Source organism: Pristiophorus japonicus, chromosome 13, assembly GCF_044704955.1.
Source record: "Pristiophorus japonicus isolate sPriJap1 chromosome 13, sPriJap1.hap1, whole genome shotgun sequence".
Classification (NCBI taxonomy): domain Eukaryota; kingdom Metazoa; phylum Chordata; class Chondrichthyes; family Pristiophoridae; genus Pristiophorus; species Pristiophorus japonicus.
This window is the reverse complement of record NC_091989.1, coordinates 47,824,001-47,838,984: the sequence shown is the minus strand read 5'-3', so window position 1 is coordinate 47,838,984 and position 14,984 is coordinate 47,824,001. Positions and strand designations below refer to the sequence as shown.

The 14,984-nt window shown below is 47.5% G+C and overlaps 1 protein-coding gene across 5 annotated transcripts in view; it reads left to right on the top strand.

Annotated features, from left to right (window-relative positions):
- trmu (tRNA 5-methylaminomethyl-2-thiouridylate methyltransferase) overlaps positions 1 to 14,984 on the top strand; it is a 48,502-nt gene that overhangs the window by 14,258 nt on the left and 19,260 nt on the right. For 4 of the 5 annotated variants that reach the window (XM_070896645.1, XM_070896643.1, XM_070896642.1 and 1 more), the window contains exons 2-4: positions 7,328 to 7,493; positions 11,050 to 11,156; positions 12,770 to 12,886. In XM_070896645.1, coding sequence (XP_070752746.1) covers positions 7,351 to 7,493; positions 11,050 to 11,156; positions 12,770 to 12,886 — 367 coding nt within the window. In that variant the 5' untranslated portion in view covers positions 7,328 to 7,350. Of the gene's footprint in view, positions 1 to 7,210; positions 7,223 to 7,327; positions 7,494 to 11,049; positions 11,157 to 12,769; positions 12,887 to 14,984 lie in introns of those variants that run through there. The other variant, XM_070896646.1, reaches the window with a different exon arrangement.

The following is a 14,984-nucleotide window of genomic DNA, read 5'->3' as shown; positions in this document are numbered from 1 at the left end:
GCGACGAGTGATCAGGGCGGAAGAGTGATGAAGGATCGTGGCTGAGATTTTGTGGGTGATCATGACGGAGGTTCAGCGAATGTTTGGTGTGGAGGTGCGCTGAGTGTTTTTGTGGCGGAGGAGTGGTGAGGGTTCATGGCGGAGGTGTGGTGAATGTTTGTGGCGGAGGAGCAGCGAGAGATCATGGCAGAGGTGCGGTGAATGAGGGTACGGAGCCCAGAAGAGCCAAGGGCCCAGGGGCAGCATGGGCCAGCCCACACTGCGATATATGTGCGCAATAGGTCTGTGCAGCAGAGCAGGTCTCCAGTCGTCCTGGTTAACCCTTGCCACTGGATAAAAGCCTAGCTTTGTCAAGCCCGTGTGGTGGCTGATGTGCAACGGTCACCACACGTTAAAAAAAATCCAGGCACAGGCATCTTCCACCCCCTCAATTGGAGTTCAGGACTGGAACATCCGTTCCTTCATTGAAACATCTGTGAACTCATGTGGAAGCAAGTCATCCTTGTTCGAGGGACCGCTTATGATGATGATGATGAGACAGAGGAATGCATTAAATATGTCAGTTATTACCAACAGACATTTCCAGCCCAGCCCAAAGTACCTATTGCAGCTGCTTTAAAAACAAATGAAACTGCACCAATGGGTATGGGAGCTGAATGTTGTGCTCTGAGGTAAGCCTGCCTGCCTGCCCACAGCTTGGGGTTTGTAAAGTATTCTACTCTTATTTATGTCACTCCTCACATTTTCCTGTCAATGTTGACCACCCTAAAGTGGACATTGCAGAGTTGCTCCCCAGTAATGGCATGGTGACAAAGGGACCTCTGTCTCAAGTGTGTGTCCGTCAGTATTCATCAGGCATTATCTTGAGTCAGAAAAGCAAAATTAAACAAACGGGGAAAGCAGCTTTCAAAGTTCAGAACATAACTGGGCACCACAATTCACAATAGTACAGTGCAGTAAAACCCTGACTATGAGAATTATCGTGTAATTTTTAAAGAAGCTCATTAACACCCCTATCCCACTTCAGATTTTATTTCTAACCCTACCAAATCTGCAAGTGCAGTGACAGGAATGCTTAGATAAAGCAACAAGTGGCACCTTCCTTATTTTCAACAAAAGTGGCTGCAATTAGTCTGAAGAAAAATAAACCTCCATGTAAGACAACAGCAGGGCGTGTCCCAAAAAATAGCTTTTTGGAAAATGAAAAGTTTTTAAAAGCTGTATTTTAGCAGCTTATTTGTTTTTTATAAGCTTGGAGACAAATACCAAGTGAACACACCAGTAATTGATTCTCGGAAACTATCTTACATTCATCATCATCATCATCAGCAGCATCAGCAGTCCCTCGGAATCAAGGAAGACTTGCTTCCACTCCTGAAGTGAGTTCTTTGGTGGCTGAACAGTCCAATACGAGAGCCACAGACTCTGTCACAGGTGGGACAGATATTTGTTGAGGGAAGAGGTGGGTGGGACTGGTTTGCCGCACGCTCTTTCCGCTGTCTGCGCTTATTTTCTGCACGATCTCGGCGTTGGGACTCAAGGTGCTCAGCGCCCTCTCAGATGCACTTCCTCCACTTAGGGCGGTCTTGGGCCAGGGACTCCCAGGTGTCGGTGAGGTTGTTGCACTTTATCAGGGAGGCTTTGAGGGTGTCCTGGTAGCGTTTCCGCTGCCCACCTTTGGCTCGTTTGCCGTGAAGGAGCTCTGAGTAGAGCACTTGCTTTGGGAGTCTCGTGTCTGGCATGCGGACTATGTGGCCTGCTCAGCGAAGCTGATCGAGTGTGATCAGTGCTTCAATGCTGGGGATGTTAGCCTGAATGAGGACGTTGATGTTGGTGCGCCTGTCCTCCCAGGGGATTTGTAGGATCTTGCGGAGACATCGTTGGTGATATTTCTCCAGCAACTTGAGGTGTCTACTGTACATGGTCCATGTCTCTGAGCCATACAGGAGGGCGGGAATTACTACGGTCCTGTAGACCATGAGTTTGGTGGCAGTTTTGAGGACCTGGTCTTCAAACACTCTTTTCCTCAGGCGACCAAAGGCTGTGCTGGCGCACTGGAGGCGGTGTTGGATCTTGTCATCTATGCCTGCTCTTGTTGATAGGAGGCTCCCGAGATATGGGAAGTGGTCCACATTGTCCAGGGCAGCGCCGTGGATCTTGATGACTGGGGGGCAGTGCTGTGCGGTGAGGACAGGCTGGTGGAGGACCTTTGTCTTACGGATGTTTAGCGTAAGGCTCATGCTTTCGTACGCATTAGTAAATACGTCGACTATGTCCTGGAGTACAGCCTCTGTTTGTGTGCAGACACAGGCGTCGTCCACGTTCTGTAGCTCGACGGCAGAGGTTGGGGTGGTCTTGGATTTGGCCTGGAGATGGCGCAGGTTGATCAGGTTCTCACTGGTTCTGTAGTTTAGTTCCACTCCAGCGGGGAGCTTGTTGACTGTGAGGTTGTGCATGGCGGCGAGAAAGATTGAGAAGAGGGTTGGGACGATGATGCAGCCCTGTTTGACATTAAAACTATATTACCTCATGTTAGTACATGACCAATCTAGGGAGAAAATAATCATTGTTTCCAGTCCTGTTCTGATTGGATGCCACTCGCCAACCAATCAGTTCAGCGCTGACAGCCTCCAGCACTGCTGTCCAACTGATGATTATTTGATACTGGAAATCCCCAAGAGCCAAATCTTCTTGTGAAACACAAACAATGTGACACATGGATTGAAATGTTGATTGCCAGTTTAAATTGCTTCAGGAGAACTGTGTGTTGGGGTGACAACACAATAGCATTTAACAGAGTAGGCCATGAGCATAACAGCAGTGGAACATATAGAGTGATCTACGAGCAAAACTACACAACTGTCACCATCAACTGGCACTGCAGAAAGCTTGGATAATGGCCACTGCTGGGGCAATTATAAAGCATAAAGCTAATTGATGGAACAAAAACAGAAAATGCTGTAAATACAGGTCCCTCAGCATCTGTAAAGAGAAAGGGCAGGTTAACTTTTCAGGTGGAACCCTGAGTGTAAAATGTTATAATACTGTCGCAAGAGCAGGCATTTCAAACTGAGTTCTGCCAAAGTTACACCCAAAAATGTAACCTGTTTTTTTTCTCTTTACAAATACCTGCTGTGTATTTTCAGCATTTTCTGTGTCTGTTTCAAATTGCTGGTCGTGGTAGATTTATTTTAGTTACACAGTGCTGTGTGCTTGCTTGATGTAAAGACTTTTCATATTTGAAGAGGAAAGTTAATGTGCTTAAAAGGTTCTTTGTACTATTGGCAGCTATTTTGGATTGATTGTATCGGTAGCATATCTGATCATGTGACACTAACTGCAGTATTACCAAGTTTGATTGAAGAGTACATTGCAAACATTTTTTTTACTCATTCTTGGGATGTGGGCATTGCTGGAAAAGCTGGCAATTAATTACCCATCCTTACTTGCCCTGAGAAGGTGATGGGCTGCCTTCTTGAACCGCTGCAGTCTGTGTGCTATTCTTTATAGCGGTTTGATACGGCTTGCTAGAAGATAGTTAAGAGTCAACCACGTGTGAGACTGGAGTCACATAGACCAGACCGGGGTAAGGATGGCAGATGTTCTTCCCTAATTGATCTGGTATATAATGGCGACTAGAATCTACTGTAATGTGCCACATATTTAATTCAGTCGTAAGGCCCTCTGTGAATTTGGCAGAATAAAAGTCTGTCTCAGGGGGGGACTAGAATATTGTATTTTTTTCACCTCTTGGTCTGGACTGTTATCCAGTTCAACTTGATGGAATGATGGTCTCCTCTGTACTTCTCTTAAGTAAGGTGACTGGACAGTATTCACCCAATTCTCAGTAAGTGCAAGTTCATGATACAACAGTGCACATATACACTAAATCATCATTGTTGCTGACAGAGATCAGAAGGATAATTGGTGTGGGAAATGGAAATATCACAATAGTCTTTTGAAGTTGAGGTTAAGTTACAGTGCTGGGGGAGTGTTGAGGGAACTTTATTATTTGTTATACCTGACTTGAACATGGCTGCAGGTAGAGATAAAATAATTTTTCATTTACTCCATCTTGATGAACAACAAATGTATCCCCTTACTGAATAGAAAATGTCTGAAACAATGTTTTAAGTATGCCATTGAAGTGGTGCATTGCTAGCATACCTTTTTACTTAAGCTGATATGGAGAACCTTATCTGTTGCATTTGTTATATTTTGTTCTGGGTATCCTTTCCTGTTACATACAGAACTGTTAGTTGATCTTTTATGACCTGAATCGTATTTCTGCTCATTAGTTCAGTTGGTCACAGTATTAAAACTCCTTGCTCTTTCGAAGATTTGTGGTCTTAGTAACCTGTTCAAATTTTCAAATGTAAATGCATTTCTAATAAGGCTACCAAACAACTCCGGAGCTATTGTGGTGTCTGGTTTACTTTAACATTTCTCTGAATGCAGCTATGAATTCTCAAATAGTCATCATCATATGCCATCCCTCGAAACGAGGATGACTTGCTTCCACGCCAAAAAAAAAGGATGAGTTCACAGGTGTTTCGAATGAAGAACCCGAACTACATCCTCAAGGGTGGAAGATGCCTGTGCTTGGATTTTTTTAACGTGTGGTGGCCTTTGCACACCAGCCACCTCATGAGCTTGACAGAGCTAGGTCTTGGTCCAGTGGTAAGAATTACCCAAGACAACTGGAGACCTGCTGCACGGACCGAGTGCGCACACATATTGCAGTGTGGACTGGCCCGTGCTGCCCCTGGGCCCCTAACTCACGCCTCCCCTGGGCCCCGATCACATCCCTCCACAGTCTCTCGCCGCCCCTTCACCCTGATCTCGCTGCTCCTGCTGCATCTGCTCACGCTCCAATCACCGACCTGGACCTTGCTGACGTCACTCTTCGCTGCCGCTACCCTCCTGCACCAGCTTGCGCTGTACCTTGTAGTGGTACGCCTCCACGCTGCCCATGGCCACCCCTCCCCGCTCCTTTTATGGCCCAACCTGCGAAAAACCGTCAGCGGCAGGTCGGGGCCATAAAAGGAGCAGCGAGTGGCGGCCATGGGCAGCGTGGAGGCTCCGACCTCTCAAACAGTAACAGTATGCTTTCAGCTCATGTTGGAAGTTGCGTCTGAATCTGACATTCAGGTAACTGCTTTGGAAGGAGGAGAAATTCTATCTTCTGTCCGTTGTTTACATCCTTATAGGGTCTTGAAGCTGAAAGTGCCCAAAGATGTACATTTTTGTGATTATTTATCAAGTTTGTTATCTCTCTTGAAATGCACTATTCATCAGTGTGCACTGAATGAAAAGTTACATTCTCCACCATGGTGACGCAGCCCAGTGCTTTGAAGCACATAGTCAGCAGGGCGTTTAGCTGTAGAGCTGTTAGTCACTGATCTACAGGGCTGTAGTAATATCTGCCCCCTGTATGGCTCAGAGATATGGACCATGTACAGTAGACACCTCAAGTCGCTGGAGAAATATCACCAACGATGTCTCCGCAAGATTCTACAAATCCCCTGGGAGGACAGGCACACCAACATCAGCATTGAAGCACTGACCACACTCGATCAGCTCCGCTGGGCAGGCCACATAGTCTGCATGCCAGACACGAGACTCTCAAAGCAAGTGCTCTACGCGGAGCTCCTTCGTGGCAAACGAGCCAAAGGTGGGCAGCGGAAACGCTACAAGGACACCCTCAAAGCCTCCCTGATAAAGTGAAACATCCCCACTGACACCTGGGAGTCCCTGGCCAAAGGCCGCCCTAAGTGGAGGAAGTGCATCCGGGAGGGCACTGAGCATCTCGAGTCTCAATGCCGAGAGCGTGCAGAAATCAAGCGCAGGCAGCGGAAGGAGCATGCAACAAACCAGTCCCACCCACCCCTTTCCTCAATGACTATCTGTTCCACCTGTGACCGAGTCTGTGGCTCTCGTATTGGACTGTTCAGCCACCAAAGAACTCACTTCAGTAGTGGAAGCAAGTCTTCCTCGATTCCGAGGGACTGCCTATGAAGATGAGTCACTGAGTGTTGATGAAACTAGTAAAGTACTAAAATCTGTGTAATTCTGGTCATTTTTCTCCCCCACATAAAAATCTATGTGTGTCATCATCATAGGCAGTCCCTCGAAACGTACTGTGGACCCACATGACAAATCTGATTTGGTTTGACTTTTGTCTTGTTCTGAGAAAACCAAAGATATGGTCTCTCTAAAATGGGTGCAAAGCAGTTGTCATTAAGAAAAATGCTCTGAAAAGATTTAATAAAACAAATATTGGCTGTGGTTTTCAGTCTATAACTAGCAAACTATTGCCCTGTGTAATGAAGGCGTCAGCTTTCTCTCACCCAGCTTTATTTCTATTCTAGCTTACCACTATAGCTCTCCGTTGTGTGAAAAATTATAACCATGCATTTAAGGATTGACAAAACAAACTGGACCAATAAGTGAGTTGTATGAAACTGCTGTGGTTATCGGTTTAAATTCAGGCATAGAGCAATGATTTATCAGTGGTAAACCTTTTTTAAAAAGTCAGACTTTGATAAACTTTTCTGAGACTGGACTGGCAGCAAATGTATTCCAGACTCTAGTTTTTGAGCTTGTTCAGTGCTGTATCGTATATTTGATCCATGTCCTTTGGATGAGGTATTATAGCTATCACATTTAGTTTCCATTACAGATCAGGCATTGTGCCAGTGAGCCATTCCAGAACTTGCTAACCGGTGTCGTGTTTCCTAAAAGCACCACTCCCTGCTCCCACATGTACATTGCATAAGCTGCTTCTTAGGCACTCCCTCGGAGTCGAGAATGAGTACATTGCCTAATCTATTAGATTGTAAAAGGACAAAACTGGGTTCAAAATACCTCTAAACTGCTGCCTCCCCTCCCCCTCCCCCCCCCCCATAACTGTGAATTTATTTAGTGACTAGCTGAGTGTTCTAGCACGGGAAACATTCTTATTTGGTCACACACTGTCTTGGACAGAGGGGGTCAAATTCAACTTGGACTGGGGGACAAAGCGGGCAGTCGCGATTCGCCGGCGTTATACACCCCATCTTATTTAACAAAAATCTATTGTTTGTACTCTATTAGCAGCTTCTCAAAAACTTAATATTTACATTGAAAACATTTACGTAGTGTTTTTGGAAAGTATTAATCTCATTGAAACTCTTCTATTGCCTGGAAGTTTTCAGCTGAAGAACGTCATTGCTTTCCTGCAGTAACTTCTCTTTATTCACTGTGTTTATGGTCATGTTGCATTCTGAGGTTGTACTCTTCTCAAGTTATACAATATTAAAAGAAGAATCTAAACTATTTTCACTAGGCTACCAAGTGACGGGTGTCTTTATGAAAAACTGGGACATGCTAGATGAACACGGAGCTTGTACAGGTGATCAGGACTGTGAAGATGCATACAGGGTCTGTAGGATGCTTGACATCCCTTTCCATCAGGTTTCCTACGTGAAAGAGTATTGGCACGAGGTCTTCAGGTAATACCCAAGTTTTCACATTTTGTCTTTGCTTTTAAGAAACCTGTATGTAATTACAATTTTGAAGCATATTTTTTGTTAGTTTCTGTATGACTTACTAGAGTTGGTGATGGTGTTTTTACATAATGATTCTAGGGAAAGTTCCCATTAAAACCCGATCCCATCAGTGTACACAAAATAAATAATACGATATTGACTTGGAGAGGGAGAGCGATGTTTGTCAATGTGCTCAGGCCTTGTACCCCAAGGTGCATTGCAAGAAAAACCACTTGGCACCACCAAGGGGAAAGAGTTTGGTGAATAACCCTGAACTTCCCTCAACACTTCCTAGCAGCAGTCTCAACCAACCGAGAACTTTCTGATGTATTCTCCGTTGTGAAATGGTTGCTGGCACATGGATATCTTAATGGGAAGGTTTTATGGTGGGGAGAAGTAAAAGAGATTTAGGGGAACTGATAGGGTCAATAGAGAGAAACTATTTCCACTGGTTGGGGAATCTAAGTCGAAGGGTATAACTAAAAATTAGAGCCAGGCCTTTCAGGAGTGAAGTTAGGAAACACTTCTACACATCAGGGGTGGTTGAAGTTTGGAACTCTCTTCCGCAAACGGCAGTTGATGCTAGGTCAATTGTTAATTTTAAATCTGAGATTGATAGATTTCTGTTAAGCAAAGGTATTAAGGGACATGGGACAAAGGCGGGTATATGGAATTTGGTCACTGATCAGCCATGATCTCATTAAATGGTGGAACAGGCTCAAGGGGCTAAATGACCAACTCCTGTTCCTGAGTATATTTTTCAGAGTCCAACCTAATAGTAGGCTACATTATAATTCCAGAGAGGGGCTGGAGAGGAAAATTAAATGTTTTTTTTAAAGTGTATAAAAATTTATGGATATATGAATTTACTGTGTTCTCAATATTAAATGCAATTGTTAAGGGTCAGGCACAAGTAATTGCTTTTTGAATTGTAATATATTTTTGGAGCTGTATTTAATGCATTGTGATATTCAATTAGCAAATCATCTTGACACATCTTACACAGAATGTATGGCACAGAAACAGGCCATTTGGTCCAACCAGTCCACGCTGGCGTTTATGCTCCACTCGAGCCTCCTCCCATCCTTCCTCATCTAAATCTATCAGCATAACCCTCTATTCCCTTTCCCCTCATATGCTTATCTAACCGTCCTTAAATACATCTATACCATTCACCTCAACTTCTCTCACCACATTCTCACCACTCTGGGTAAATAAGTTTCTTCTGAATTCCCTATTTGATTTCTTGGTGACTATCTTATATTGATAGCCTCTAGTTTTGTTCTTCCCCTCAGGTGGAATCACTTTCTCTCTGTCTACTCTATCAAAACTTTTCATAATTTTAAAGACCTCTATTGGGTCACCTCTCAGCCTTAAATAGACCCATCCTGTTAATCCTTTCATGATATGCATAACCTGACAGTTCTGGTATCATCCTTATAAATCTTTTATGCACCCTCTATATCCTTTTTATAATATGGTGTGTGACCAGAATTGTACAGTGTGGCCTAACCAAGGTTCAATACAAGTTTAGCATAATTTCTCTACTTTTCAATTCTACTCCTCTAGAAATAAACCCTAGTGCTTGGTTTGCTTTTTTATGGCCTATTGACCTGCGTCACAACTTTTAGTGATTTGTGTATTTGGACATTTGGAAAAGCAAAATTCGGTCAGGCAAAGTGAGCATGCATTTATGAAGGGGTAGTCATGTTTGACAAAATTGCTAGAATTCTTTGAGGCTGTAATGAACAGGATGGATAAAGGGGAACCAGAGGATGTAGTGTATTTGGACTTCCAGAAGGCATTTGACAAGCTGCCACATAAAAGGTTACTGCACAAGATAAAAGGGGTTGGGGGTAATATATTAGCATGGATAGAGGATTGGCTAACGAACAGAGAGTAGGGATAAAATGGTTCAATCTCGGGTTGGCAATCAGTAACCAGTGGGGTGCCGCAAGGATCAGTGCTGGGATCCCAACTATTTACAATCTATATTAACGACTTGGAGGAAGGGACTGAGTGTAACGTAGCCAAGTTTGCCAACGATACAAAGATGGAAGGAAAAGCAATGTGTGAGGAGGACGCACAAAATCTGCAAAAGGGCATAGACAGGCTAAGTGAGTGGGCAAAAATTTGGCAGATGGAGTATAATGTTGGAAAGTATGAGGTCATGCACTTTGGCAGGAAAAATCAAAGAGCAAGTTATTATTTAAATGGAGAAAGATTGCAAAGTGCTGCAGAACGGCGGGACCTGGGGGTACTTGTGCATGAAACACAAAAGGTTAGTATGCAGGTACAGCAAGTGATCAGGAAGGCCAATGGTATCTTGGCCTTTATTGCAAAGGGGATAGAGTATAAAAGCAGGGAAATCTAGCTACAGTTGCACAGGATATTGGTGAGGCCACACCTGGAATACTGCATGCAGTTTTGGTTTCCATATTTATGAAAGGGTATACTTGCTTTGGAGGCGGTTCAGAGAAGGTTCACAAGGTTGATTCCGGAGATGAGGGGGTTGACTTATGAGGAAAGGTTGAGTAGGTTGGACCTCTACTTATTGGAATTCAGAAGAATGAGAGGTGACCTTATCGAAATGTATAAGATTATGAGGGGGCTCGACAAGGTGGATGCAGAGAGGATGTATCCACTGATGGGGGAGACTAGAACTAGAGGGCGTAATCTTAGAATAAGGGGCCGCCCATTTAATACTGAGATGAGGAGAAATTTCTTCTCTGAGCGTTATGGATCTGTGGAATTCGCTGCCTCAGAGAGCTGAGGAAGCTGGGACATTGAATAAATTTAAGACAGAAATAGACAGTTTCTTTAAAGGATAAGGAAATAAGGGGTCATGGGGAGTGGGCGGGGAAGTGGAGCTGAGTCCATGATCAGATCAGCCATGATTTTATTAAATGGCAGAGCAGGCTCAAGGAGCCGTATGGCCTACTCGTGTTCCTATTTCTTATGTTCTTATGTACTCTGTGATCCCTTTGCTCCTCTACCCTATTTAGATTCTTATTTTCCAAGTTATTTTTCTTACCAAAATGTAATACCTCACACTTATCTATGTTGAAATTCATTTGCCAATTATATGCCCATTCTCCAAGTGTATTAATGTCTTCTTGTAATTTGTTGCAGTCCTCCTCAGTATTGACGACCCCCCGCCCCCCCGTCAATTTTGTGTCGTCCACAAATTTAAAAATTGTGTATTTGATTCCGAAGTCTAAATCGTTTATATAAATTGTGAACAACAGTGGTCCCAGCACTGATCCTTGTGGGACCCCACTTTCCACTATCTTCATCGTCCCTTCCTTCTCAGGTTACAAAAGAGCTGAGCTCAGACAATTCTGTTGCATTGTAGCATGGCCTAACCAAATGTAGTCATGTATTCCAGAAGGTGTCTCAACGCCCTAATCTAAGTAATTAAACTTTGAGATGATGCTGTGGTGTAAAGTTTCATGTTAGAAGGGCACATTGCCAGAACATGAATGAATTAAAATGTGTTGTTTTGTCTGTTCTCTTCTAGTAATTTAGTAAAGGAATATGAAATGGGAAGGACTCCAAACCCTGATATAATGTGCAATAAAAACATTAAATTTAAATATCTGTTGCAGTTTGCTGTGGAAATGCTGGGTAAGTGCTTATGTATTCAGTGGGTGCTTGAAAACCTGACAGTTTATACATTTTATCAAAAAGTCTAAGAATGATTAATAATTTATTCTGAAAATGTCAAATAACATACTGGGTTTTATGCACTTCTTACACCCCCTGGAACTGTTGAAGCAGTAATATTTCAATTCAGCTTCGACCAATTTGTTACGGTTTCTTTAAAAAAATGTACATATAAATTACTAATGTTATTTCTTTCTAATCAACTGCAAATGATCACTGAATAAACTGGTATTAACTGTGTCACTATCATGAATTCCTTAATATGGATGCCCTTATACATTAATCAAATGAACTGTGATAGTTTTGACTTTACACCTGCTGCTTCATTGTTCTTTTTTTTAAATTAGTTACTAGTCGATCTCCTGTGGTGTTTCACACTGAGAGTCACAACCAAGTCAGGTCAGGCAGAGGTACTGCATAGGGGAATAATAGGGGAGGGGGAGATACGAGAAGAGGGGAAGAAAGGAGTGTAAGGGACAGGGAGAGAGGGAGAGGGGGATGGGGAGAGATGAGAGCAGGAGTGGGGAGAGCAGGAAAGGGGAGGAGGGAAGGTTTGTTATCATTATAAAGGCCGATCACAGCTTCACTGACACTGCAGGTACTTAGGAACAGTTTAAAAATTGGCAAATGTCATCGGGACTGGGTTTTGCGTTTATTTTGACCCTCCCATTAATTCTAATAGATATATAATGACTGTACAAGCAGGACCCTGGTGGCAGGAGTACAATCCTATCACAGCTGTCATTTATATTTGGGGGTATGTTTCAATTGCTTGTTCATGCTCATCTGCAGCCTGATCCTGTTTCCCAGGTAACTTGTGGTACTGTGAAGAAAAATCATTATCCTTTGAGATTTCTTTTGCCCAATCTTATCTCCATCATTTCTCCTCTCCCGAGGATTGGTTCCTGGGTGATTTCAGCCCTCTGGTGCCTCACTTCATGCGCAAACTTCGACAGTCAATATCTTGACATTAAAAAAAAATGTTTTTGCGCAGCGAGTGGTTGGGATCTGGAATGCGTTGCCTGAAAGGGTGATGGGGACAGACTCAATCATGGCTTTTGAAAAGGAGTTGAATAAGTACTTGAAGGGAAAAAAATTGCAGGGCTAAGGGGAAAGGGCGGGAGAGTGGGACTAGCTGAGGTGCTCTTGCAGAGAGCTGGCACAGGCTCGATGGGCCGAATGGCTTTCTTCCATGATGTAACCATTCTATGATTCTATTAGAGGGTGGGTGGGGGGGACAGGAGCAGGGGAATCTGCTGAGTCAGTCCATCACCACCCGGAGTTCACATACATGAACATTCAGCAAAGGATCATGGAATATGTATCCAGGAGTGGGGACCCACCCCGGTTTGATTTTGCATCTCCCTAACTGAAGGACACGTAAGCAAATTATCGCACACTTGATGCTGGCCTGACTGAAATTGACAATTGTTTTTTTTTTTAGAAAGGTTCCTGATGTTGAGACTCTCACTTTAAATATTAAATTAGATAACGTGTGCATTCCTATGTTTATCAGAAAAGAAAATAGAATGTGTAGCAGTTGCATAACTATTGTCTTCTTTATACTGAGGTAGGCGCAGATGCCATGGCAACTGGTCATTATGCCAGATCATCACAACACGATGAAGAAGTTTTCCAACAAAAATCTATTAGAAGTTCTGAAGATATTTTTCAGAACTACTGTAAAGACGGTGAGTGAAGGACATTACATTTCCGTATTCCTTGATTTGTTAAAATGTAGAGTTCAGTGATGGGGAGTATTTCTTTGGTCAAAATGGTATAATAGAAACATAGGGCCCAAGTGTCCACAAGAAAAAAAACGGGCGCCCCTCCGAGCTGGGCGCCCGTTTTTCGCACCTAAAACGGCGCCTAAAAAAATCCTCAGTATTCTCCACCTACCTGTAGGTCCTCTGGCCCTCGGCACAGCCAGCACGAGCTGTGGGGGGGCGGAGCCAGGTTCCTGCGCTGAAAACAGTGCCGGGACCTCTGCACATGCGTGCCCACTGTAGTGTGCAAGTGCAGTAGCTCCAGGCACCGAACTGTGTGGGAGGGGCCCGAAGCACGAAGCCCCGAGCCCTGGCTGAATGGCCTCACTGGGGCTGCGTGAATAAGGCTCCTCCCACGGCCAGCTCCTGCTCCCTCCCCCCCCCGCCCCCGACCAGACCCGACACCCGCTCCCCCCTGCCTCCGGTCCAGACCCGACCCGACACCCGCTCCCCCCCCCGCCCCGACCCGACACCCGCTCCCCCCCCCGCCCCGACCCGACACCCGCTCCCCCCCCAGCCCCGACCCGACACCCGCTCCCCCCCCAGCCCCGACCCGACACCCGCTCCCCCCCCCGCCCCGACCCGACACCCGCTCCCCCCCCAGCCCCGACCCGACACCCGCTCCCCCCCCAGCCCCGACCCGACACCCGCTCCCCCCCCAGCCCCGACCCGACACCCGCTCCCCCCCCCGCCCCGACCCGACACCCGCTCCCCCCCCAGCCCCGACCCGACACCCGCTCCCCCCCCCGCCCCGACCCGACACCCGCTCCCCCCCCAGCCCCGACCCGACACCCGCTCCCCCCCCAGCCCCGACCCGACACCCGCTCCCCCCCCAGCCCCGACCCGACACCCGCTCCCCCCCCCAGCCCCGACCCGAGACCCGCTCCCCCCCCAGCCCCGACCCGACACCCGCTCCCCCCCCAGCCCCGACCCGACACCCGCTCCCCCCCCAGCCCCGACCCGACACCCGCTCCCCCCCCAGCCCCGACCCGACACCCGCTCCCCCCCAGCCCCGACCCGAGACCCGCTCCCCCCCCAGCCCCGACCCGACACCCGCTCCCCCCCCAGCCCCGACCCGACACCCGCTCCCCCCCCAGCCCCGACCCGACACCCGCTCCCCCCCCAGCCCCGACCCGAGACCCGCTCCCCCCCAGCCCCGACCCGACACCCGCTCCCCCCCCAGCCCCGACCCGACACCCGCTCCCCCCCCAGCCCCGACCCGACACCCGCTCCCCCCCAGCCCCGACCCGAGACCCGCTCCCCCCCAGCCCCGACCCGACACCCGCTCCCCCCCCCTGCCTCCGGTCCAGACCCGACCCGACACCCGCTCCCCCCCCCGCCCCGACCCGACACCCGCTCCCCCCCCAGCCCCGACCCGACACCCGCTCCCCCCCCAGCCCCGACCCGACACCCGCTCCCCCCCCCAGCCCCGACCCGAGACCCGCTCCCCCCCAGCCCCGACCCGACACCCGCTCCCCCCCCAGCCCCGACCCGAGACCCGCTCCCCCCCCCTGCCTCCGGTCCAGACCCGACACCCGCTCCCCCCTGCCTCCGGTCCAGACCCGACACCCGCTCCCCCCCCTGCCCCGACCCGCGACCCGCTCCCCCCCCCCCGACTGACCCGACTCGCGCTCCTGTTCCCGCCCCCCCCCCCCCCCCCCAACTGGACCCAACCCGACCCGCGCTCCCGGACTGGATCCGATCCGACCTGACCTCCCCCTCCCTCCCTCTCTCCCTCCCCCCCCCTCTCCCTCCCCCTCTCTCTCCCTCCCCCTCTCTCTCCCCCCCCCTCTCTTCTCCCCCCCCCCCCCTCCCCCTCCCGCTCAGCGGCACGAACGGCTGCAGAATTCTCCCTGGCTGAAGCACTTTCACACAGGTAGGAAGATGGTTTATTTTATCTTTTCTTGGCTTATAAATGTTTATTCAGGTTGGATTTATTTGTATAATATTTGTAGAAGTATAAATAAGGACTTATTGTAGAATTTAATGACTTCCCTTCCCCCCCCCTCGTTCTGGACGCCTA